Below are 26,514 nucleotides of genomic sequence, written 5' to 3' on the forward strand. Positions count from 1 at the left end.
AAAGAGACACGCAGTCATGTTTTATTTTTCCAACAAAATATTAAATGTGGCCAAATTTTAGGAAGGGAGAACAGGTGGTGAAATAATTGCAAAGCCTCCATCTCAGTTAACAGACTGACTTGTATGTTCAACTCTGACCTACTTTACTTAGCGTAGTTTTCCCGTGTGCCTCCAAATAAAGTGGGAAAGATAATCTAGTTAAAATGCTGGCTTGTTTATTCCCCGTCAGAGTATGTTAACGCATTTCCAGATCACAGTAATTACTTTGTTGAGTGTAATGTTATCATATTAGAGCAGTTACGGAAAACACATAATGGCATGTTGTAATGTACAAGAATAATCCATTAGCTCCCAAGAGCACCTGACGCAACGGCCCTATGAGGTCCAAGGTCTGAAAAAAAATAAAAAATCACAAGGGTAGGAGAAACAGGGCAGTTGAACACACACTCACAAACACACAAACAAGCAGGTTCCACAAAATCTGGTAGACTATTTTTTTTTTTTTCTTTTTCTCAGACAACTCCGAGACAATAAAGTGACCTTCCCCTCTGATATGTAGCACTCACCTGAAGGCTCGGTTCTGTCGTACCACCTGGGGTCTGTGTAGGGGCAGCGCCTTACTCCTCATGTGTCACAAAGGGTGTCACAAAGGTCTCACGAAAGTCCTTCTTACTTTGTCCTTTGAAAGATTCCTCAAGTGAAAGGATTTTTTTTCTTTTCTTCTGATGCAACAGTGCTCCTTCAAGGAGAGATGGGAGAATCTGAAAGGAGATATGGGGGCATTTTCTAAGGATGAATCGGGAGAAGACATGATTAAACAAAAAAGATTCTGGAGAATAGGAGAAGGAGCGGAGTGGCAGGGGGAAAAGATCACATGGGAAATAGGCGGAGAAGGGGAGGGAGGGCGGCAATAGAGGAGAGTTGGGTGAGCAGGTGCAGTGATAGCCGAGGATAATGGCTAATATGAGCAATGGGATGATGGTTCAAATCCCTCTTTTATCCTCTCCCTAAGCTCTGACCCCACCTGGACAATGAGGACAGGAAAGGGGGACGGCACTGATGCTCTCCAGCCATCCAGAGCAGAAGCGAGGCAACGTAAGTGGGGTGAACGGAAGAGAAGTGAGGGCACAGAAGGAAAAAGAAAAAAAAAGGAAGAGGGTAAAGCAGGTGGAGGTTAAAAAGAGACCTTGGGATGGAGCAGGGTGGAATTGGAGACACAATCAGTTCAAGGATGTTCCGACCCATATGGCAGGAAAGGTTCATCGGAAAAGAAAAATTGGACAGAAGCTCGCACATATGTGACCCTGTCATCTGGACTCTGATTATGTGGTAGATTGGTGTGTTTACTTTCCTGCAGAGCTAACAAGTTATCTTATATATATATATATATATACACACTTCAAAAAGTATGAAGTGAAATCATTTCTCTGCCTGTGTGTGGAATGACCTTTTTTTTTTCTTTTCTTCAGGCACTTCTTGTTCAAGACGTCGTCCGGCACCACCCCTCTCTTCAGTAGCTCCTCTCCCGGTTATCCCCTGACCTCGGGAACGGTGTATTCTCCGCCCCCTCGCCTGCTACCCAGAAACACCTTCTCCCGCTCGGCCTTCAAATTAAAGAAGCCGTCCAAGTACTGCAGCTGGAAGTGCGCCGCGGTGACTGCCATCGCAGCCGCTGCCCTGCTGGCCATCCTGCTGTCCTACTTCATCGGTGAGTGAACGCGCACCAGTAGGAGAATAAATTATTCATGACGAGGGTTAATTGCATTTCAAATGTGTTAATTAGAGTGTTTCTTATGTTGAGGAGAACATATACATGGCCACGGATTGCTGTAACACGAGCTAGTACACACATAAACACCTCTTTTCTTTTTCAGGTTAGTTAGTCCGGCTTGCTTTGGGCTGATTGACAATGCACGAACTTTGTTCTTTGTATTCTTACCGCACGACAGTAAATAAAAGGAAAAACTTCCAAGCTAGCAGCCTGTCATGGACACGAAGCAAATTCAGAAGGCGTTAGCTTTGTCACTTTAGTCTTGTGGTGCGCTGTCAAAATCGGCCTCAGCAGGAGCCTTGGCTTCTACTCAGCATCAGTAAACAACCAGTCAAACAGACAGGAAGATACATAAACCGCAGCATACTGGGACTGTTTTCTCTGAGCAGGTATCAGTCAAGGCTGGAATTCCTAACAGACCCAGCAGGGAAGTGGATGTTTTGCACTGATCTGGAGCAGAACGTAAGGATAGTCATACTTAAAGGAGTGGCAGATACTCAGAGGAGAGCACTTACCGAGCACATCAGGAGATTCTGATAGCTGTCTGCTGGTGGATCTGTGGAAGAGAGAGAAAGCGTCGCTTAGAGTGCGTGGGAGTGCCGTGTGGGCATGGATTTCATTCCTTCTTGACCTCATTCACTGGTCAAGATAATGCAGACCTGTCTATCTGTGTATGTGTGTGTGTGTTTGAGAGAGACAGAAGAAGGAGGAGGAACGGAAAATGAGAAAATGTAAGTATGTGTCACTGTGTGTCTGTCTAGTGTGTGTGTGTGTGTGTGTGTAGGTGTGTGCAAGGAGGCAGATGTGCCACGGAGCCCCTGATTGGCCCCTTACCCCAGAGACTAGAGTCAACAGATGGGGGGATCTTAGGAAACAGTGGCATCAGCAGAAAGAACAACCCCCTCATCACCTCTACATACATTATTAATATATTTTACATTATTTATAAAAATATATATATATATTTCTTTATTTTTTAAATTACCATCCATCTCTCCATCCGTTTTTGAGTTCGTGTATGTGTGGACCACAGCCGCCCCTACCTGCTCATCTGGATGTGTCCAGATTGTGCGTGCGTATGTGTGTGTGTGTGTGTGTGTGCGTGTGCGTGTGCCCCGTGCGCTCGTATCCCCATTTGTGTGTATTTGTGTGTTTTGTGTGTCCCCCGTGGAATGCCCTTGAGAGCGGTGTGTGTCCTCCAGAACAGATCAAGGCCCCTTGCCTGGGGCACACAGACAGATCCATCCTCTCCTGAGCCTTTCACGGTCACACTGCAGTGGACAGCCACATATGGAGCCGCAAAAAAAACGGGACTGGGGGAGAGGAAGGAGGGCCACAGCTATCACAAAGTGCAACCCCCCTCCCCTGCACACACACACACACGCAACACACACACACACTCGCTGCTAAGGGCAGGGATGTACTAGAGAATATTGAAACTGCAAAACGGCAATTTATTTTATTTATTTTTTTAGGAGCTTACTTGGTTCATTAACAACACAAACATTTGTTTTTGACAAAAAATATAATTGTTAATTACAGATAAAGATGAAGACTTTAATTAGGAAAATGATCAAAAGTACATCTGTTTCCAAGTCTAATTGCTGCTGTTACTTCTTTTACTCTTTTTTTTTTGTTTTTTTTTTCGGACTTGTTGCACCACTTGGGTACTTCCCAGATACATGCAACTTGTTAACAACGCTGAGAGTGTCTGTCTTAATAATTTGTAATATTGGCTTGTTAACCACACTAACAGATTTATTTCTCAGTGTATTTAGGAGAGAAACTGCACAGCACTGTATCCTGCATTTTTAATAAAATTTGAGGCGCAGTAGTTTGTAATCATTTCCCTTTAAGCTCTACTCCCTGTATTTCGGTTTTATTATATACCAAACGTATGCGCTTTACCACCGATGTAATTGTCCAACTGGCTATAATTCAGTAAGCTGAACAAGGCAGAAATGATACTTTATTGTTATTATTACTTCTACTAACTGCGGGGCCCCTCTTCGGTGGTTGTGAGGAAATGTTTCTCTGGTGTTTTGTCTGTGCTGAACAGAGCTGTAGCAGTGCTGCCAAGCCTGAAACCCTTGTGTTTACCTAGCTTTTTGTAGCGTTAATCGTGCAGCAAGTTCACAACTCATAAGGGGGATTTTGTACTTTCTTGTATGAGTGTGTGTGTGTGTGTGTGTGTGTGTGTGTGTGTGTGTGTGTGTGTGTGTGTGGGCCCAGCACTCACTGGGGGAATTGTGCAGAGCACCCAGAGCCATGCAGCGTGAAGAGGACCCCTTTGAGGCGTCCGCCCAGGAGCCCGCTCATAAATTACACCAGGACACATGTGCCTGAGCAGCACTTTTCTTTTGGTGCGCACGTTTGTGCGCGTATGTGTGTCAGCACCTCCTATGAAATGCGCGCACGTAATACGTGTGTATCTGATTCTGAGGCTTTGAGGCGTGTGCCGCCTTTCAGAGGGGTTTTTTTTCCCTCTCTTTTCCTTTCTTTCACATTTTTTTTCGTTTTTTTAAGGACCGTAAATAAAGCCTCAAAGATTGCTGAACAATCTTCGAGAAACACACGCACGTGTACATGCTGAGAACCTTTAAGAAAGGCGGCGTGCTTCAGGAGCACGGCCGACGGTCTCTCTTTGAAGCTTATTCACTGGTTCCTACTCTTAGAACCGAGCCGCGAGGATGAGATGAACGCGCGCACGTACACAAAATGGGTAAAAGCATGCGCGGCTGTGAGTCCGCGCATTTCTGTGTGTATTTGTGTGTGTCAGAGATTCGTGGGCACTGGCGGTTGCATTTTCAGCTTAAGAGTTTTGTTCCAAACTCCAGTGGAGTATGGCCTCCTCTTTCCCTGTGAAGGAATGACTGAACGGATGGAGGGAGGAGGATAAACGAGAGTGCTTGTTCTTCATTCCCCCGGCGTCTTGTTTGCTTGCTCCGCATGGAGCACCGGAGCCAAAGGAGAGGTGGTTGCTAGGATACAGGTGAACGGTTGGCATACAGGAGGAAAGACGGGTCCATCATTGTGAATGGCAACCTGGAGAGAGCAAGATAGAGAAGGAATGGAGTAGAGCTGGCGCACAGAGGCCAGAGGGGAACGTAAAAGGAGGAAGGAAAAAGAGGGATAAATCGGCGGGGAGACGGAGGAGAGGGGCGCTGAGGTTGGCGTGTCACTGTCAGCACCGTGAGGGTTGAGAGCGCGAGATTGGCATGCGGCAGCGAGGTCTGTTGTTTGCACTGCTAAGAAAAGAAGGGAAGATGATGGGGAGGAGGAGTGGGAGTGGCAGGACGGCCAGGTGTGCAGAGGAGAAACTCGGGAGAGGTAAAAAGGAGGAGAGATGAAGGAGAGCGCGGCCTCCTGAGGCTTCTGTCACCTGGAATATCTGCGGGACTAATGTCTCCTAATTGATCACAGCGAGCACAGAACAGAGGGAGTGTGACAGAGACGAAAGGACAGAAAGAGACCGGAGGACAATAACAGGCGGGTGTTGATGACAAAGGAAGTTGGAAAGGATGAAAACAGAGGGAGGTGCAAGAGCCTCGGAGGGCGGAAAATGTACAGAAGGAGGGAAAACAGACAGAAGAGGAGATGCACTGTGTTTAGAAATGAGAGGTGAGACTGGTTTGATAGATGAAAGATCGAGGACATGTCAAAGTAGTTGGGTCCAGGTGGACTGTTTTCACATACCAATACACACACAGACACACACACACACACAAACACACACACAGGTGTGCCCTTGACTGCAATGAGTAAACTTGCTAGCGGGCGCTTGTGTCACCTTTGCGGGAGTGTTTCGTGTGATTGTGTGCGTGTGTGTGACTGCTGAATTTGTCGGGCACAGTGGCGTACTCCACATGGTATTGTCACCACTGATGAATGAGAGTACACACGCGCACACACTCACATGCACACACAGACACAATGTATTTTTAGTCTTACTTTCAGCTCCCCTGTCTGTTGATTAAACAGACCCACACACACACAGACACACACACAGATGCACTGTCATCGAGTGTGACCTTCATGCCTCTAAGCCGGCCACTTTCCATCCATCATGGCTGTCGTGCTGTTCCAGACTGATCACAATCGCTTACTGCCCATTCTTCCTGGTTGTAAGTGTCTCACTTCAGTGCATTTATATTACAGTTCTCTTACATAACGTTACATGTTAATGATTTTGCAGCGGCAAGTTAACGCCAAATTCGCTCAGTGATTTTTCTTGGTTTGTAGATTCTGAATAATTTAGATTATTTTCAAAATAAGAGCTGCAAGAGCATTGAGTCGTTAAAGCAATATTTAGGAAAATTTAACATCTAACTCAGGATTTTCAAGCACAAATAATTGTTCTTAATTCTTTTTTCGTTTTTTTTCTCATATCTGGACCCACCAAGATTTATCTCACAAGCCCAGAGCGGATTTGGGGAAATAATAAACTCGTCCATGCTTTTGGGAGTAGAACTAAAATGATGAGAAAATGCAAATAAGTTGCTAATTATGCGCCAAACTTGTTCTGAATTGGCTATGTTCCCTTTTTGGGCTGTTTTATTTGAATATTTTTTTGATACCTGAGGGAGTAAGAACAGTCATTATTTAAAAAAGAATTATTAAAAATTAAAAAAAAAAAAAAATGCAATGAGAAAAGCTCTTGTATAAGAAATGTGTTTCTCTCATTTTCTATTGTACCAATCGTCTCTCAGACAAGGACGTGCGTTTTATGAAGAGATTTTACGAATAAGTTAGTGGATGTTGTTCATTTTATTTTTTATTTTTTGGAACAAGGTCGATACTTTTTCCATACTTTCTCCCGTGTTTTCTAAAAGTTTTAAAAAAAAACATCTTGACGACGATGTTGGCCGGAGAGCTGTGCCGGACCCGCAGGTCTTACAACGTGGCTGCTTTCCAAACCGAGCTCCTTGACCCAAAGTTCACTCTCACTTCGCATGTGGCTTCCCTTCTGCTGATCCAAGGTGGAACAGCTAGAGGTCGGGATGTGTCGCTCATGCCGCCGTAGGTGTTTGTGTACGTATATATATATATTTGCTGTGTGTGTGCGGTTGGGCATATGGCGAATGCAGCAGCCTGGGCATAAGGATCAGACGTGGAGCGTGTGTCCACAGCAGCAGGGCCTGTCGCACTGAGAAAGGTTAGGATCTTACCACACGCTGCCAGTCCTGGAAAAGGGTCAGGGCATAGCCAGGACCAGGCACAAGGTGCTATACCATCTGCACCAGAGGGATGAATGGGTCATCTGCGCAGGTCGGTTAATACAAAAGCCGGGCGCGCAGTTGTTTTAGTCGTGAAGCCAATATTCATCTCTGACTCTCTGTTTGTATACTTGGAGTTTCTGTACGAGTGCAAGAGGAAATAATCTTCCACGGTTTGATGTGTGCATAAACCCCAGGATCTGCCTCGCCACTGACGTCATTGCCAAACGGTGTTCATTTTGGCTGCATTAGCGCGCATCGGCTCACTTCATTCAGTTATTTCCTCATTCATTTATTCATTAGTGCGGGTCTTATCTGGCCTCAGTCGTTAGTCCAATTAGGCCCATGGTGCCTCACTAGTCGCGTGTTTGAAACAGGAGATGGATGAAGTCGCAGTGAAAGAAATTGCCGTCCTCTCCTCTCTCGCCGTCTCTCGCTTTCTTTCAGCTTCCTCCGTCTCTTGGCCCCCAGAACGTACTCTTTCCCCGTCTTTCGTCCTCACTCATTCTCTCCCCACTCTCTGATCTGTGATAAGATAGCATAGTTCCTCATATCCTGTTTCTAATACAGATCGATGGGAGGGAAAGGACCGAGGTAGGGCGGGATGAGACGAGGCAGAGTGGGCTGATGCGGGGAGAGGGAGGGTCAGGGTACAGATATCTGAAGAGGAAATGAGGATTCAGAAAGGAGGACATCACTCAGATTCACATCTCTTTTCATTTAGCCAATCACACGTGACTGCGTCTGGCTGTCTCAATATTTCAGTGCCAATGAGGAAGCCATTTTGGCTGGTTGATTGAGCGAGTTGCAGGTAGGAGCTGCGAGCAACTCACGTAACCTTGTGTGTTGCAGTCAATTACAGTTCAGTTGCATCAGCTGGGTGAGAGGGCCCCGTCGGGGGTTGCAGGCGTGCGCGCGCGGCGCTTGTTGTTAATACCGTGCACTTTTCAGCATGCATACGCAGATCCGCGCACACACTCAGAAGCAGACAAATTGTCTCTCTCAGTGTATATGACCCCCGAGGGCACCAGCCAACCGCCGCCCCCGTCCCTCTGTCTGAGACTCTAAATGATCTCAGCAAGAGCAGCGCCTTCGAAACTTAGCCGAGAGAAAAGGCTGCTTTATTTATAGATTGCATAAGTGGATATTGTGCAGTAAATTTTGAGAAATATCCCAAATGGACTGGACTATTGAGAACCTGGGGCAGCACACTGTTCCTTACTCAGTCTCTTTAATATCAACTCTGCCCCCCACCCCCCACCCCTGCGCCCCAGTGATAAAGAGGAACCTGCAAGTGCTACAGAGAGTCACAGGGAAGGGGCTTTTTTTTGTATGTGTGTTTTCTGTTTCTTATGGCCAACAAACTGTTTCTCAGGCTGCTGAGTGAGCGCCTCAAAGAAGCAGTAGAAGGGAGGGGGGGTGAAAGGTAGAAAAGCTGGGAAAAGGCTTCCTAAACCAATTAGAAGCCAAGCCAAGGATAGGGGGGCTGGTCTCAGCTACAATTACTGCCCTAATTGAGGTCAGAGTTGTTAATTTAGTGGTGAATTAGAACAGTTAATATGCATTTATCACGATGGCCAGGGGAGAAGACAAATGAAAGTGTGTTGCCCATGCGCGTGTGCGCGCATACGCTTGTGCTCCTCGTGTCTATTGACTTGCACACGAATAAAAAAAAAAAAAAAACATGTAAGAGGCCAACGTCTGCCTTTGATGCAATTAGGAGCATCACAGCCGATTCAGTGAGGGAGGCTTCCATGTAAATATGCAATGATAAGGCTGAGTTGAGATGGCAAAGGAGCACGTTTGAACAGCTGGAGCATGTTCCAGAGAACAGAATGATGATGATACAATATTTTCCAGTCAGGGGACGCTCGGTGCCACAAAGTCACCTTTCTCCGTCTCCGCCTCCCTCTTTTTTTTTTCCCCCTCATGCAGAAATCCATTTACACCCTTTAACTCTGAGACGTATAAATATTTCTCAAAACGGGCACGTGCATTGTATATCTGTCTGATGGCCTGTGTTGGGAGCCACTTACTGTCAGAGGATGAATCACAACCGTATATTCTCACCCATACTAGTCAATGAATACATCCATCCCTTAAATCCCCCCCCATACCCCCTTTTCCCCACTTGCTGTCGTCTTCCCTTTCCCTCATTTCTTCCGTGGGGGCCTTTATTCATCTCTTCCTCTCTTCTCTGCAACATCATCTGTAGCCTGTTTTGCTGCCCTTTTTTTTCATCCTCGGGGGATTTTATGTGTTCTTTAATATTCTCTCAGTTCTCGCTGTCCTCCAGTATTCTCTCTGTTCCTCGCTCCTCTCCTCCTCCTCCTCCTCCTCCTCGCCGAGGTTTGGCACAATTTCTCCGAGAGCCCCTGACCGCTGGCCCCGTCTCCGAGCCTGGCCACCACCTCCTCCTTCTCATCTCGCTAGTCCCTCCGTCCATCATCCGTCCTCCCTTTTCTTGTCACAGGACCACGTGCGCTGCAGCTCCTTCAGATGCCGCCTCTCGCAGATGATACTGCCGAGCACTTTGCCTCCCTGAATTATGCATCGAGATTACATAAAAAACCTCATGAAGCAACTGATCTATTTTTAATCCAACTCGTTTGCTTGTTAAACCTGCTTCTCTGTGATCTTTCCGTGTGTCTGTGTGTGTCCGTGTTTGCGCGTCTGTCTCTGCGTGTGTGTGTGTGTGCGTGTCTGCAGAAATGAACATGAGTGAGAAGACAGAGATTAAAAAGAAGCACAGCCCAAGTCACACTATCTCCCTTGTTCTCCCCAAGTCTGTCAGTTCAATTCAATTCAGATAGGCTTTATTGGCATGGCATTTAATAAAGCCTTCCAATGCAGCTTGAAAACAGTAATTACGGCAATTATGATCAGAAAAGAAAATGCTTAAAATTATGCCAACACAAAGCTAAATACATCAATTTCAGCAGTTTCATTTTGTCTAAAATTACACCCTAACAAAGTTAGAAGTGTTGTTAAAATGAGGGATGGCAGGAGAGTGATAGCAAATGTCTCTCTTTGTCTTTCTTCCTCTCTCCGTCTCTCCTGCTCAGCGTCTTGCTGCAAAGAAACCTGTTGACAAAGCGGTGGCTTTTGTGCACTTGTCACCGAGGAGCAAGTGTGCCACCTATTGGTCAACATTTCACAGCCATCTGCGGGAGAACAAAAAAAAAAAAAAAGAAACGAAAGAAAGAAAGAAAAATGGGGGGGAGAAAAGGAAGCGGAAAACAAAACTATTCATGAAAAGCACACATGTGCACCCACCCTAAGCAACACATAAACACAATGGACTGACACACACAATAAGCGAGCCATCAGGCTGTCTCGTGTGTTCTTGGGGATGACCTAGATTGAGCGCGCCGTCACAATAGACTCGCAATTGCTTACTGTCTCCAGCTGATTCAATAGACAATCTTTTTATCGAGTTCTCCCCGTGATACCATCTTTGCGTGTGCGTGCACCTGCTTGTGTGCACGGATGCATGTCTGCGTTATCTCCGAGGCGGGACGGGCAGAGATAAGAAGAAAAGGAGGAAGAAAAAAGGGGAATTAACAAGAAAAGGAGGGGAGGAATGAAGGTCAGTGCGATGAAAGAGGACGGGGCAAGAGGTGGATATAAGAGAAGAGAGACAGAGGGAGAACTGTAGTCTCTCTCTGCCTCTCTGCCTCCCTTTCTCTCTCTTGTCTCTTGTTTTCAATGCCAGCCCCCACACCCCCTGAAAAATGAGAAAAAAAAAAAAAAAAGAGCTGACAGTGGAGGCCGGGCAGTAGCCAAGGTGTCAGCGCTTTCCTTTGACCAGGAGCGAGGGAGAGGAGAAGGAGGGAAAGAAACGAAAAAATAAAAACGGAGGAAACAAAGAAGCCGAGTGAGGGGTAGAGAGATGGGACATCGGGGGTGAGAATGAGACTGCCCCGACAGCAAAACCGAAAGCTGCATGCCCTTCTTCTGCAACTTTTACACCCATCCTCGTGTGTGCAAACCCTGGGCAAGTGGAGATAGAATTTGACAGGAATGAAATTGATTCCCGGGCTTCACATGCAGGTGTTGTAAGGCTGGTGTGGTGGGGATAAGGCCATAACTGAGAGCCGTGCATAATGTGCACAATCACACATCCGCGCTGTGTGTATCATGAAAAAGGCTGCAGCACATATTTATGGTGCACAATGCTGCAGGTGCTTTGTGTATTCACCATGACATTATCTAAAATATTGACACAGACATTGTTCAAAAGTAATGGAAAACATTTATTCACAACAAACAAGAACATACCTGCCAACGAAAAAAAAGATCTTTGTTTTCCTATAGCATGGGAACAAGCAGCTTTCTTACTGTTCAGATTTTCCTTTCTCTTGTTTTTTTTTCCCCCCGTTATTTATTTATTTATTTTTTTTTTTTGGTGGGGGGAACTTGGCAGGAGCCTAAGGAGGGAAAAGACGTGGGGGAGAGTAAAGAGCTGACAAAGTGAAGAGTGAACACACTCCAACAGTCGTATACCACCGGCGCACAATAACACAACAGAGGACAAAAGAAGAGGAAAGGGGAAGGAGAGTCATGGAGCGTTCTCTTCAGAGAGCAATCTGTCACTTGTTCTCTGCGAGTCGGTGTAAAGGCTTCCAAATAAAAGCACAAGGCGACGTCACGAAGAAAGACGTCTGTGAGAGGTTGAGGTGAAGGGAAAAACAGACGCGTTTTTATGGTTCTTAATTGCATGTTTTGTAAGGCTTGACTCTGTTTTTGTACTTTGGGTTACCTGCCACTTTGACAGTGATAGAGATTGATAAGCTCGTATAAAGGCAACATCTTGTAAAAGCTACAGGATTTGCCGCATAAATGATAGATCAGACTTGAAAGGGCTGGTCTCTTCGACTTGATGAGCTTTTAAGAGGGGCTTTTTTTTAAAAAAAAAAAAATCTCTCTTGTAGAGAATCTTACGTTCAAGTCATGTGTCCTCACCACTATCCAACTCCCACCCCCACCCCTTCCCCGCATCCTCTCTCCCCATCTCTCTGTGTGCAGCGATCAACTTGCTGGGTTTGACGTGGCAGCTGAAGCCATCCGACGGCCCGGTGTTAAACAACGGACTGGGAGCCGGCCTGCCTGTTAACAGTGATGTGGCCACACTGCCCTCTGGAGGCAGAGGTATGAACTACACATACACACAAACTGGTGATTCTGTCCTTGAAAGGACTTTCCCTGGACTAAATCTATTCCCAGTCCCTAATCCCAACCATCTAAAATAAGTGCCTAACTGCAACCTTTAACACAGCACTAATCATAATCTAATCTTAGACAGAAACCTGGTCCTAAAAGGACGACGTGACCCCGCAACGTCAGCGATCAAAGAGAGTTTGGACCCCACAGTTCATAAAAACAAGAATTTACACAGAGCAGATTTTGATTTTACGCTGCAGCCTGCCTGTCTGTAGCAGCACAAATTACATGTTAAAAAAACAAATCTTCCTAGCAACAGATCCTGCTAAAATCTCCAAATTAACTATAAATAGATGCCAACACATAGCCAGTGTCTGGTTTATTTTTCTGTGCCACCGAGCTCTATTGTTGTCTAAATACAGTGAAACATTAATGAGCCACACTGCGTACTCTGTGACACGTTCTTTCATTATGATGAGCATGTAGTTTAATTTGACCATCCCGCTTCTGATAATGAGCATGCTAAATGTGTTTTAATCCCAAGATGTAAAGACTTCCCAACAAATTCACTACTCACGTACTAAAAATGACGCTTTAAGCTATTTTTGACAGTTTATGTCTTCCATGGGAACAAAACTGGTTTGAAGCTGAACGCAGTAGACGGGGCACAAAAGTCATAAAGTTTTGCAGGACGGACCTCCAGATTGGAAAAATATTCACAATACCACAAGCCTCGTCCTTAATGGCTTCTAAGTGCTGCGTCTGCTGTATGAAATACTAAATACTAAAAGAGTCCAATAGATTTTTTTGGAACCCAAACAGACTCTCGCAGCTAAAATATTTATGACGCAGTGCTCGCTGTGCGATCAGTATGTGCTGTTTAACCACTCCGCCGAGTTGTGTCGAGCTAGGTTTATCGTTTCAGTCAGCACAGACGTAAAACTCCCCCCACTCGCCCCCCTCCCACTCTCAGTCTTTTAAGGCCCCCGTGTGGTTTTCTATCTATTCTTCTTTCACTCGCTCAATCTCGCTCTGTAACACACACAGCGTGTACTATAGGTACGTGTGGGCTGCTGCTCTGTGTCTGTATTCTGTATTAATGAGAGGACTGTTGTGTTGTGTTCCCCAGCCGTCAGGCCAGATGCTGCTGTTGTTCTTCTCATTGTTACTTTTATTTCTTCGCTACTCTGCACACAGACACACACACACACACACACACACACACACTCTCTCTCACTCAGCCTTTTTCTGTCTGGGCCCCGGCACTCTGCTGTTAGATGACTGACCTGATTGCAGGATGCTGTGTGTGGATGTGTGCGTGCCTGTCTGCTGTGTCTGCTTGGAAATCTCTGCTCCGCAGTTCCATCAGCCCTCTACCATTTCAGCCCTGACAAACAAAGTCAACTGTCTTAGAGGCTTTGACACGGAGGCAGTATTTAGCATCTCGCCCCCAAAATGTACCTGCAACAACACCCATTTCAACACGTTCTCTGAGCACACAATTTGCACATCTAACGGCGCACATCCTCTTCTGTTCAGCGGTTGTGAATTTTTCAAAGCAGATTATTCAAAAGCAAACTGTACCGATTAACTATTGACTCTACCGATCGATGCCTTTAATCACAGATTATGCAGTTTCTTTTCCCCTTGCTCCAGGGCCGTGGGCAGGCCGGAACAGCAGCATAGACACGGGCAACATTGATGTCGGGAGGCGGGTGACCCAAGAAGTCCCCCCGGGAGTGTTTTGGAGATCCCTGCTCCACCTCAGCCAACCCCAGTTCCTCAAGTTCAACATCTCGCTCGGAAAGGACGCCCTGTTCGGCGTGTACATTCGCAAGGGTCTGCCTCCATCGCACGCACAGGTACAGATCCGCCCGGGCTCAGCACCTTTGGGTTTCTTATCCCTTTTATTCATTATGAAAGCTTCTTAATGAATGAACAATCTTCAAATTAATCAACTACAATTGAGAACACATAAAGAGAAAAAAACTTCATGGGACATCTTAAAATTCATTTGTGATTCATTATAGTAGTTGTTTGAAAAAACTCATTTGGACTAACACTTGCACTTAATTAAATTTCACAGTAATGTAACTTTTATTGCCGCTTATTAATTAGAAACTACTCAATTAACAAAGGATTCGATTTGTAGGACGGGATAATTGCATCCAGATAACTGTTGCGCGCTCTGACCTGCCTTAAGCTTAAAAAAGACCATACAGCTGTGGATTCTGTGCTGCGGTAATTAAAAGCACTTAATGCAAAAAAATTTGCAGAAATCCAAAGAAAATGACAAACCTCACTCTGTGGAATTCTTAACGCTTCACTGGCAATGTTTCGGCTTCCCCCAGCCTTTAATCTTCAATCATACACAACTGTGGGTCATTTCCCGTAGCCTAAAAAGTACTAACGCAGCACTCTGTAGTGGCATCATAGATTTTTATTCTGGCACTGTCACTTCCATCGAACTTTCACTCACAACTTCTTCTTCTCCGCAGTATGACTACATGGAGCGGCTCGACGGGAAGGAGAAGTGGAGCGTGGTGGAGTCTCCGAGGGAAAGGAGGAGCATCCAAACCGTCGTCCTCAATGAGGCGGTGTTTGTCCAGTACCTGGACGCCGGTGCCTGGCACTTGGCCTTCTACAATGACGGACGGGAGAGGGAGACGGTTTCCTTCAGCACAAATGTCATGGGTGAGGCAGAGTCAGCATTTGTTCTTGCGCGAGGTGGAGGGAGGGCAGCGCAGCAATGACAGGCAGCTCAAATGAGGATAAGCACCAGCATATAGATGGCGGCTGCAGGAAGGGAGAGTGAAACTTTAGCTGCTAATACATGGACTCTAGTACTGCATGAATAATCAGAATAAACAGCACGATCTGAAGAAAACTACCACATGTAACCACCTTAATTGTGAATAGAAGGAATTTTTACAATTTGATCAAATTAGTCAATGCAGTATTTTTTTCGCAGTTTGGAATAAATATATTCTTTCTGCGCAAGTTTGTCCCACATGGGTTAATCACCAGTGGAGGCGGTGGAGGTGGTGAGTTACCAGGAGGGACAGAAACATTGGTGAACATGGGAAAGAACGTGGCAAACAGCGTATAAAACAAGCGCTTGAAAACATGATCAATGTGGGCAGCACTGCTGAAAACACAGGTTTGGTCATCTTCTTCTATTAAATAAATCCAGTGTTGCCAACAGACCGGGGGGACTTCTTCTTGTTTACATTTCCGGCAGATTTAACGCTCCGCCGCAGGTACAGCCACTTTGCGATTGTCTAAAAAGTTCTGCTCCGATTGATGTTGTGAGGCGTGAATATCTTATCAGGCGATGCTATTCAGCATCCATATAAGCAGCCTCGGTAAGATTTGTGTTTGCCAAAACACAGTTGGACCAGCCATGTCCTGAAGTACTGTGTGCATTCAAAAACAAAATACTTTTTTTTTTTTTTTTTTACATAATCACTTCCGTCGTGTGTGCGCTCGTGTGTGAAGAGGATAAAGTCACTGCACCAGAACATGCACAAATAAACCAGTGCCACAAGCCTGCAAACCGAATGATTTTCGGGGACCTGAAACGGCGTCCCAGATCATTTCAGCTGTGGTGGAGTGTGGGAACAAGGGGGATGAATGGAAAGAGTCAAGCAGAGTGAAAGGATCCTTCACTGTCAATATCTGGGGGTAGAGCTTTCAGCAGCAGCAGTAGCTGGAGAGGCAGAGGCGGCCAGGGCAAAATTAGAGTGGGTAGCGAGAGGGGGAGTTTGAGGAAAGATTTAATGGTCGGGGCAAAGCCAGAATGGAATGAAGTGGAGTGAAGGACGGGTGGAGGAGGAGCTGCAGAGAGGAGTGAAACAGAGAGTGGCATTAGGGTAAGAGGGAGACAGGGGGCTTGGATTTTAGGGGGGGAAATGGCTGAAGACAGACAGACAGACAGGGGAGTGTTACAAGGAGAGGCAGCATGGATAGGGTTAGTAATGCTTTGTGTGAGAAGAGTGGAAAATGGAGGGTGGTTGGGCATGTAGGAAGGAGGAAGAAATGGATAAACGTCCAAAATGACTCCTTATGATTAGCATCGACCCACTTTCTTTCCACCAAACCGGCCTCCGTATGATAAGTGGGTTAAGAGGCACTAAAAGGTGGCTAGAGCAGCTGAAGCCTAGTGAGCACACGGCCAGAAACCCACTCAGACAGTCCAGCTAAAAATCTGCCTAGCTGCGCCAAGCAACCACACCTGGATGAAGTATTAATGACCTCGGCGGGGCCAGGCAAGAGTGAGGAGTAAACAAGGAAAAGAGAGCCCGGAGGAGGACGGAGGCATTCAAGAATGTTGATGTAAAGTAGGAGGAAGCTATTTTCTTAGTCTCTCTTCTGATGCCGCGTGTGTGTGGCGCATCTCTGTTTTGAGAAATGGCAAATTCAAAGTGCATCCTCCCCCAAACAATGAAAAATGCAATGAAAAGAAAATCACGGAATCTAGGAGTCGGGTGTTTGCGTTTGATGTCTCGGTGACACAGAGACTCCGAAACGTCTTGACTTGAATTTGTCGCATTTTAAGGAGTGAATGGTGCCTATGATTTAACGGAATGCTTTGATGCCTACCATCAAACTCTCTCACCCCTCCCCTCTTTCTCTTTCTCTTTCTCTCTCTCTCACTTCATCTTCTTCACAGATTCAGTGCAAGAGTGCCCGCGCAATTGCCATGGTAACGGAGAGTGTAATTCTGGTGTGTGCCACTGCTTCCCGGGATTCCATGGCATGGACTGCTCCAAAGGTATTAGCTGTTTACAAAATGTGATTCTTCGCTCAGATGATGAAGGAGATGGTGGGGAAATAAATAAATAAATAAAAAAGTAAAAATCAGTCGCCTAATTAGATGAGCAGACACATTTCAGCTCCGTGCGGAAAAGCGGGGAGGATTAAGAGCAGCAAGATGGCGCATGGCCTTAGGTGGAGCCGAGACAAGACGACTGATGATGAATGGCAGCTCCCCAAGCTAGCGACTCCCTGGCTCTCTGCTCACCTGGGATAGACAGCTTTGATGAATAGTTTAGTTACCTCTGCCTGTAATTACTCTTTATGTCATTGGCACTCTCTAGCCCCTTAACCACTCTATTCACCCTCCTGCAAGGCGGTGTGTGTGTGTGTGTGTGTATACGTGTGGGTGTGCAGGGGTGGCTTTTCGCTGCTTTGAGAATCCCTAAAAGTCCCGTTAATTGTTTTTTTCTTTTCTTTTTTTTCTTCTCTAATGCACAGGGTTTAATCTCTACCACCCTCCTTCTTTTTCTCTGCTCCTCCAGCGGCGTGCCCGGTGCTGTGCAGCGGCAACGGCCAATACGACAAGGGCTCCTGTGTGTGTTACAGCGGCTGGAAAGGACCCGAGTGTGACGTCCCCGTCACGCAATGCATAGACCCTCTTTGCAGCGGCCACGGCACCTGCACTGATGGAAACTGCGTGTGCTCCATTGGCTACAAAGGGCAGAACTGCGCAGAGGGTGAGAGAGCGGGAGTGTTAATGTTTTCACGTATCATCTGGGATCTTTAATGTGCTCAGCTGTTTTTTTTTTTCTTTTTTTCTTTTTTTCTCCTCCCGGGCATGTGGGTTTCGCCGTGTCAGAGCGGTTATTCTGAAAGAAACATGAACACTTGCGGCGCTACAAACGGTTTTCACACATTCACACATTCAGACAGCTCATCATGACGCAATCTTACGCTGAGTGAGTGTCCCTTTCCTCCATATATATATATATATATATATATATATATATATATATATATATACATATATATATATATATATGTATATGAAGTATGATACTGCAGCCGAACACATGAGAGATGGTATTAAGGGTTGAAAATCGCTGCCGTTGATCCTTGTTAAGAAGGATCGGCGCGCCATATTCTCAGCCACCAGAAAGGAAGAGAGAAAACGCGGGATAAGGATGAGGTAGGGAGAGAGGTGAATATGTATGAGGAAAGAGAGAATTGGAAATCAGCGTGCCAAGGGTGAAAATGAGGGAGAGAAAGACAACAAAGGCAAGAAAAGAGAAGAGTGACAGAAGAAGTCAAAACGCAGGGCCTGAGAACAAGGTCAGCATTTTCTCTCCTGCGCCTCATTTTTTTCTTTTTTCTTTTCCCTCCATCTCCTTCTCATCCAATTTTTTTCCCCCTTCTCCTCTTGGTCTCAAATCTGATATTCATCACAGCCAAGTCCCTCAAACAATTTACCTGAAGTGCCCGAGACATGAAAATCGATAACTGTGATCCGCCATTTCTGCCAGGCAAACAGAAATGGAGGGCCGGGGTTATGTGCGAGCGTGCGCTTTTGTTAATATATGTGTGTGAAGGGGAGGGGGTGGGGGAGCGGGGTCAATCATGCCTGAGGTGGCGGAGGAGGAAAGAGAGAGAGTGTGAGTGACCAAGACAGAGCAACGAGAGGAGGCCCGAGGAGGGGGTGGGTGTGTGGGCGGGCGCTTTGCCGGGAGGAGGTAATTTGTCAAATTGGTTTTCACTCACTGCTCGGACTCAGAGCTGCCTGTCAACCTGGCAGACTGACAGTGTCAGAGTCTCCCCCATGTACTGACACATACGCGCACGCACGCTCGCGCGCGCACATGCAAAAGCTCACACCAAATGATGTGTCAACGGAGCCTGCTGCTCTTTCGAGAGTGGGACACATTCACCGCTATGCCCCAATTATAGACTTGGCTGTTCATTATTATGTGCTTTAATTGCTTTGGTAATATTTTCATTATTTCATTATCTTTTTGTGTACACAAAGAATGAAAATGTCTCTTGCGTTTAAAACAACATATATTTAATTTGTTTCGACCATCAGCTTTGATTGGATGTTTTACCACCCTGTGTTCATTTAGCTAATTTGTTTTTTTCTGATTGTTTATTTTCGTTTTTTCAACATCGGCGTATATCTCTGGTTTAATGCAGTGGACTGCCTGGACCCGACGTGTTCCAACAACGGCATCTGCGTGAATGGGGAGTGCCACTGCAAGCCAGGCTGGGGAGGGCTGCACTGCGAGCTGCCCAGGGCCCAGTGCCCAGACCAGTGCCACGGCCACGGTGCATTCATACCAGACACCGGGCTGTGCAGCTGTGACCCCAACTGGATGGGACCCGACTGCTCCATGGGTGAGCACGACTGTTCAGTTGCTTGTTGAGCGTCAAATCCACTACACTGAGTTAAAGATGCAGTTTGGGTTGTCAGAGTTGGAGTAAAACGCCCACCGACAAACCCCATCCCTCGAACATATTTTTTGGTTCCAGGCTACATGGCTAATTAGTTAGTCATTTTAGTTCAAACTGTTCTGGTTTTCAAACTGCACTTGGATAGAACCTACAAAAGCACAAAAAATACAACATGTTCACAAATGGGACAGAACAACTGTTGTGTTATTAAAGCCAAATTGGAACATGCAATAATAAAAAAATGTGGCAAGTTTTTACTGTCAAACTGACATAAAATCATCCCTTTCAGTGGACTGTCGGTGACAGTGTGCTTGTGACAGCTTTTTATGACCATCAGGGTAGTGCTCAAAAACCCAAAATGGGCATTGCACTTGTATTTATATAGGACATTTCATTACTGTAGGCTTTACACGACAGGAGCAAGATGGAATAAATAATATATGAGAAAATGCTGCAAGAAGCAAATAAAAGGAGAGAATTTGGAACTTTTAAGAAAAACAACCCACAATAACAAACACCCACGCCCAGCCCACAGACGCGAAACAAATGCAGACCCACGCACCGAGCAATCAATCATAAGCTGCTTTTAACCTTTAAACGTCAACGCTGTGACAGATATCAGGTCTGCGTGCAGTTTGTTGTAGGGAGTAAATGACTCTTCAACAGATCTAGCTCTTAGGGGTATACTTAAAGAATACATGATGACCTGAGACGTACGACTGGGCCGGAATCAGTGAGTCAGAAATGCTGAACTATCATGGGCTTCATAGATTATTATTAGAATTTTTACAGTCATTACGTATTGCCCTGGGAGCCAATTAAAGGGGACGTATTATGCAAAATCCACTTTTGTATTGTTTTCGAACATAATGATGTGTCCCCAGTGTGTCTGGAGACCCACAAGATGTGAGAAAAGACCATATCCGTGTTTCTTTCCCGTCTCCGTCGATCATAGGGAGCGTGCCTTCAAGTTTGCGGCTATGGGATAAGCGCCACACCCGTGGCATGGCTCAAACATGCGCGACTGAACTCTGGTGTTCCGTATTCCCCACAGCATCCATGGGCATTTATCATTACCAAGTAGACAAACTGAGGTCTTGTGTATGTGTTAATTCGGATTTGACAAGTTTGACTCTCAAGTGCAGACGGGAGGTTGCAGTACCTAGAATAAGTCCACACCAGCGACCACCCATTGTGTCCACGGTTGGGGCAGTGTTTTAAGTGTACTTAGTCGGATGCATACTTTGGATTGAAACAGTGTGTGGGCTCACAAATCCACAAGAACACAAGTAAAGACAAGAATGCATATTGGTAAATTATCCTGTCACTGGTTGTAAAGGTGTAGCCCTCCTCTGGAAAGAGTTGCAGTCATCAGCTCCTTTATACTTTTGGCTAGAGGATAAAAAGCATTGGTATACAGGATACGAATTTAGAATAGGATCGATAATGAAAAACCAATCTAAAGTCTTTCTCATCCCAGTAAGGGCATGACAGTGGCGTTCCCTCTCGCATCCCCGTGTGTGAAGCAAGAACAGTTCTTGTAAAACGTAGTAGTAAAATAGCAATATTTATGTTTAAATGCCTTTTAAAATTACATTCTGAACTTCCGCCGCTCTTTAACTCAATAAAGTAAAGCTGTTAATCCTCCGCTGTAGCAGAGACGCCAACCTTCCTCAAACCTGACTGAGAACGCTACACATCTCACGAGCTGAAACCAAAGCCCCAGCATTTGTTATGCGAGAGGCGACGCTTAACTTTAATAAGGATAACATTGTTTCACGCTGCAGGATCACTCCGCAAGTCTGTACGAAAACCGGCGTACATGCTATGTTCCCCACACCCCGGGGGTTCCTGAGCACACGAGCGGGGATTGTCACATCTCACCACATGCACCGGCGCTGTCTGCAACATCTGAGCCTCCCAGTCAGCGTCTGGAATGGTTGCTCGGGAAATGAACCCTGTCATAACAATACTAAACACATTGATTTTAATTCATTTTAATTCATTTTTAATGACACAGAATTGTATTTCGCATAGTATGGATCTTTTTTTTTTTTTTTTTTTGCAATTGCCATGATGGATAATTTACATTTTCACGCAGGATGAGATCAACAGTCAGTACGTTTACATGCAGGTGAAAAAAAAAAATTAGTGCCTTAATCCGACTTTAACTGGACAACTTAAGCGCATGTAAACACATTACTTCAACTAATAGACAAGCGCGTGTGTGCATGCTCCAAAACCGCTATGCTGGTGCATGAGCCCGAAACAAAAACATCCGAGAAACACCGGTCGCAGAAAAAGAAGAAGGTAAACAGAGCCGGTAGAAGAACAACCTGAGAGATGAAAGCGCACATCTTATCTGCACCATAAGTAGTGTGCACATTTCGTACGAGATTAGAAAGGGTGTACTGTTATCCATCTTGCTGTTGTTTGAAATGCCGACCTGCCGCATGAACGGCTCTTGTTTATTATATGATGTAATAGGTCAAACAGAAAAGGGCCCATATTAACCGGCTGAAAAGGCACATATCGCCACCTAGTGTGGAGGAGGAGGACGTGTTCCCGTCACTTATTCGATTTTCTTTGTCGCGTGTAAACTAGGACAAGGGCTGCATTTATGAAAATTTCAAGCATAGGTTGATTAAGCTGTGTATGTAAACGCAATGACTGAATAATCTTTATGATTTCCAGTTTAAATTTTGTCTAAAGTGAATGTTTTTTGCAATGTACAGCAAGGCATTTCAGTGCCTCTATTTCAGTGTGAGGTTAAGACCTGCTAGTCATTTAGATGTTGTTGGTACAATAGATTTATGCAACAATTAGTATACTTGTTGGGTAGATGTATCTATTATAAGTGCACACATGTTAGGAAAATACAAACATCACAAATATGCAGAAAGACAGAAGAATAATTGTTTTTGACCAAAAATTTCCTACTTCCTTCAGAGGTATGTTCGGTTGACTGCGGAACCCATGGAGTGTGCATGGGTGGAGCCTGTCGCTGCGAAGAAGGCTGGACCGGAGCAGGCTGTGACCAGCGTGTGTGCAACCCACTCTGCATCAAACACGGAACCTGCAAGGACGGGAAGTGCCAGTGTCACCAGGGCTGGAACGGAGAGCACTGCACCATAGGTAAGTGTCTGTGTGTGTTTGTGTGTGTGTGTGTGTGTGTGAGAGAGAGACCGTGTGTGTGTTAGGAGGTGTGCGTTTGCTGTGTGTCAACACGTGGGTGTGCACAGAAACACCAGCGCCCGGACTAAACTGGCAGCTCCTTTCTAGTTTGTTAAAGGAATTCGGAAAGGAGAAGTGGAGGCAAAAGAAGGCCATGGGGAATTGACGAAGGGGGATGACGTAGAAGGTGGGCGAACAAGACGAGAAGAGGAGCAAACTTCTTAGAAGTAGGGGTGGGAGGGGGAGGATAACAAAAGAGCAGGATTTAACTGTTTTTAGGCTGCTTCTCAACTGCAGAACCCAGGAGTCTTTTTTTTTTTTCCTTTTTTTTACGGCCTTTGAAATACCAAAGTTATGTGATGAAAGCAAAACTCTTCACTTCACTGTGATCAAGAATAACTCTCTCAGGTCGTTTTTGTGTGTGCATGTGCACAATTGTGCGTGTGTGTGCGTGTGTGTGTGTTTTGTCAGTCAATCACTGTCTCATATTGACATCACTGTCACTTTGGATGGATGAGTGCCAGATTCCTTTGATTCACCGGCATTGCTTTGAGACACAAAGACTCATTTCCCTGTCACCAGGAGCACTGCGATTGCAATCTGATACACACACCAAACAAACACCCAAATACACACAAAGCAACACACACACACACATATATATATACATATACCTACGCACACCAATACATTCACATGCACAGGGGAATAACAGTTTATGATCTTTCCATTTCCCCCATCAGAAACTAGGGCAGCTTTGACTGCAGCATCAGCCCAAGATGAAAGAGTTGTCAGGCCTCAGCTTGGCACAAAGCACACTTCACTAGCAACAGACACTCTCAGCGTTAGCTTATCTCAGCTTGCCTGTTATTCATTTCAGCTCTGCATGATGTTGCTTGCATTTAAAAAAGAAAAAAAAAAAAAAAAGAAAAAAAAAACTCTCCCCATCTCTTACCTTTTGCACATTTTCTCCCACTGCAGACCATGGGAGCATGGTTGACAAAGCAGGTACCGTATCTGACTCTGGTGTTTTGTTTCTTAGCCTGTGGTGGTAGAAGCTAGCTGCTGCATTTTGTGGGTTTTTTGGCCTGGCTTGGCTCTGTAGACTCTGTGGTGCTATCTGTCCGTTGAATAGGGTGCCAGCCTCAATGACGACTCCCTGCATGTTGTGCACTCCCGTTTACAGCAGTGCACTGCAGCAGGGTTTAGCTGTCATTGAGCCTTGATGTATTGTGGGGTACTGTAGAGCCTAGTGTGGTACCAGCAGTGTTGAGGGGCTGTGCTGTGGGTGTGTGGTTGTGCATGCGTGTGAGCGTGTTCTCCTCAATATTTCTATAATGTGGAACCGAAAAACACAAACACATCACGCTTAGGTATTCCAGTCATGTACTGTGGTAACACAGCTGCTTCACACAAGGAGAAAATGATGAAAGTTGCAAAGAACCTTTGAGGTAATTGGTGTATTTCATAGGCCACTGATGCAAGGCCATAATGTGGTGTCAAAAAATCCAGAGCAGTTGTGTGTGTGTTTATACTTTGGTGTGTGTGTGTGTGTGAGAGTGAGTGAGTGAGCCAGCTTACAGTATTAATTTGAGGTATGCTATCTTTTCATCAAACCCATCCCTGCCAAGCTAAGCTGTGTAAAAAAAAAAACCCAAAAAAAACAGTTTAGTCAGATCACACAAAGATAAACAGAATAACGGCTAAGGTTAAGACATTGATGCAAAGGGTTCAGGTCTAGGGTGAGTTGTCTCAGACGCGCAACAAGAATGCTTAATAGACGGGGCCGCAGTTGGACCTCTGTCAGGTTGCAGGGAGCGGCACAGATTGCCCGACAGCACAGGTCCCCAGAGCACCGTTGAGTGTCCTCTCACCCTCTGCGCTTAATGGAACAGCTCTCATTGTTTTATGAAGAGCAAGCCCAGAGAAGAAAGAAGAAAAAAAAGATAAATTGTAGGGTTAAAGAGGGAGCAAGAGACAGAGAGGTAAAGGAGAGCGGGTGGAGTCAAAGGGAAGCAGAGAGACAGGTCAAAGGACAATGTGGGATAAAGCGATCAAAGTGATTTCCAAGGTAGCGTCACTCGTTAAGAGTGGGAGGAGCAAACGAGTCAAGGGTTTATTTGAGCAAGCGCAAAAGTATTCCGGTCCACCTATAAGCTCTGTGATTGTGGATTTATAGACGTGACCTTTAGGGGAGACAGAGATGGCTAGAGGGCGAACCGACACAACACTGGAACTTTCTAGCACAATGTCTTGACTTAAGTTTCTTCTGCACACTTTGTTTCTCTCTCCGTCTGCCTCTTTCTCTGTCTCTGCCCCTCTCCTTACCTCTCCCTCGATTCATCTTTGGAGTCTTACACAGTATCTATCCAGTCATATATCCCACCGTCCACACCCACACACAATGCATACCGCGCACATTGTGTGTGCTGACCCATAACCCAAGGCAATTTCTTCTCCTTTTTAAGGGGATTTCATCAGAGTCCAACTACATTACTGGGGAGGGTGGACTTAATAGTTTCTGAAATCCCACTTTATTCTAGTTAGTATGAGGGGGTATCGACTTGGCCCTGGCATTAAAGAGAGAGGAGCCTCATGCCGGCCTGCCCAGGCAAACCAATCAATGCCCACTATAGATTGTCCTGTCCGGGTGCTTCATAAGTATTTGGCTGCTTTAAATGGCAACTCCATTTAACAGACAATCACTACTAACTGCCTTTGTTCCCCGAGCTCAATACTTGGGGACAATCTACTCCAGCTTGACTGTTAATACAGCATCATGAGAAGCCCCCTGATGCAGAAAATGGTAATAATTAAAGATAAAACCTTTGATTTGATTCCTCTTGTTGAGCTGGAGAAAAAAAAAAAGAAAGAAAAAAAATGCAACTGAGCTTCTACCCCTCCTCCTCCCCGTCCCAGAAAACAAGATGGCACACCGTCTTTCTGAAAAGTCCTTTGTTGACTTTCCCTCATCGCCTGGTGGTTGAGACGTGTGATAAAATGCCAATCGGGGTGAAATGCCTGTTAATTTAGCTGCTGCCACGGTTTAGATTGCACTATTTGTATTCATAATGCAAGGTTTTATTGATGCAGCGATTTGTTAGAGGGCAAAATCCTACAGTGCAACTTGAGTGAAAATATGTTCATTAATCTACTGAGCAGGACTCAGTGAAAAGCATTTCGTATTCATAATCTCTTACTGGGTTATTTTGTCCTTCTTCAATCTGCGTCGGCACACTGCTACTGAGTGAGAAATGTCAGGTCGTGTCTCCGGGGTGCGTCGCGCTGTGTGCGTGTGTGCGTGCGTGCGTGCGTGCGTTCGCTTGTGAGTAAGTGCCGTTCGTGCATGCACGTATTGTTTTATCAGTCAACCCTGTCTTTGCCTCCATCTCCCGTGGGTAGACTTAAGAGTGTTGCATCCCGCTCCCTCGTTTATTGAAGAGGAAATCACTGTGACAAGTTTGTTTGGGGCTCTTTGTGCTGCCGGAGAAAACATTGTCATTTTGTGTCATCATGCCATAAGATTATAATGTGGCGAACGCACAGTCCCGCATTAAGAGTTATGAAGGTGTGATTTAAGGCAGTATGGGAAAAGGGTAAGACTGACCGGGAGTTAAAAGGGGGTTTTTGAAAAAGACATTTATGGGCGACATTGTCTCAGCATAATGTAAATAATAAAAGAGAATATAAAAATGTCAGCAGACTTTTAGACACGCAAGTATTTATTTCTTGGCATTTACCAGACGTTCAATGGACCCAATTAACTGCATTATTTTCCTATAGATGTACTTTTAAAGGACCAAATTCATATTTCTATTACATTATAAGGATGATACAATCTCATATTTATTATTTCAGTATGAAGCTGGAGCCAGCAGGCAGCTGGCTTAGATTGGCATAACATTACCCTCTCTCCACGATAACTTCCTGGATTCTCTACTCGTGTCCTGGCCACCATGTGGTAACAAGACTCTAGGAAGTCACAGC

The 26,514-nt window shown here is 45.4% G+C and overlaps 1 protein-coding gene across 6 annotated transcripts in view; it reads left to right on the forward strand.

The window, feature by feature from the left end:
* Positions 1-26,514, forward strand: part of tenm2a (teneurin transmembrane protein 2a) — a 199,958-nt gene that overhangs the window by 153,398 nt on the left and 20,046 nt on the right. For 3 of the 6 annotated variants that reach the window (XM_047584605.1, XM_047584608.1, XM_047584610.1), the window contains 9 exons: positions 1,470-1,708; positions 12,016-12,138; positions 13,786-14,012; positions 14,649-14,844; positions 16,823-16,924; positions 17,451-17,645; positions 19,096-19,296; positions 22,303-22,488; positions 23,509-23,535. In XM_047584605.1, coding sequence (XP_047440561.1) covers positions 1,470-1,708; positions 12,016-12,138; positions 13,786-14,012; positions 14,649-14,844; positions 16,823-16,924; positions 17,451-17,645; positions 19,096-19,296; positions 22,303-22,488; positions 23,509-23,535 — 1,496 coding nt within the window. The remainder of the gene's footprint in view (positions 1-1,469; positions 1,709-12,015; positions 12,139-13,785; positions 14,013-14,648; positions 14,845-16,822; positions 16,925-17,450; positions 17,646-19,095; positions 19,297-22,302; positions 22,489-23,508; positions 23,536-26,514) is intronic. The other 3 variants (XM_047584604.1, XM_047584606.1, XM_047584607.1) reach the window with 2 other exon arrangements.

The sequence above is a fragment of the Mugil cephalus genome, chromosome 5 (genome assembly GCF_022458985.1).
Source record: "Mugil cephalus isolate CIBA_MC_2020 chromosome 5, CIBA_Mcephalus_1.1, whole genome shotgun sequence".
Classification (NCBI taxonomy): Eukaryota; Metazoa; Chordata; class Actinopteri; order Mugiliformes; family Mugilidae; genus Mugil; species Mugil cephalus.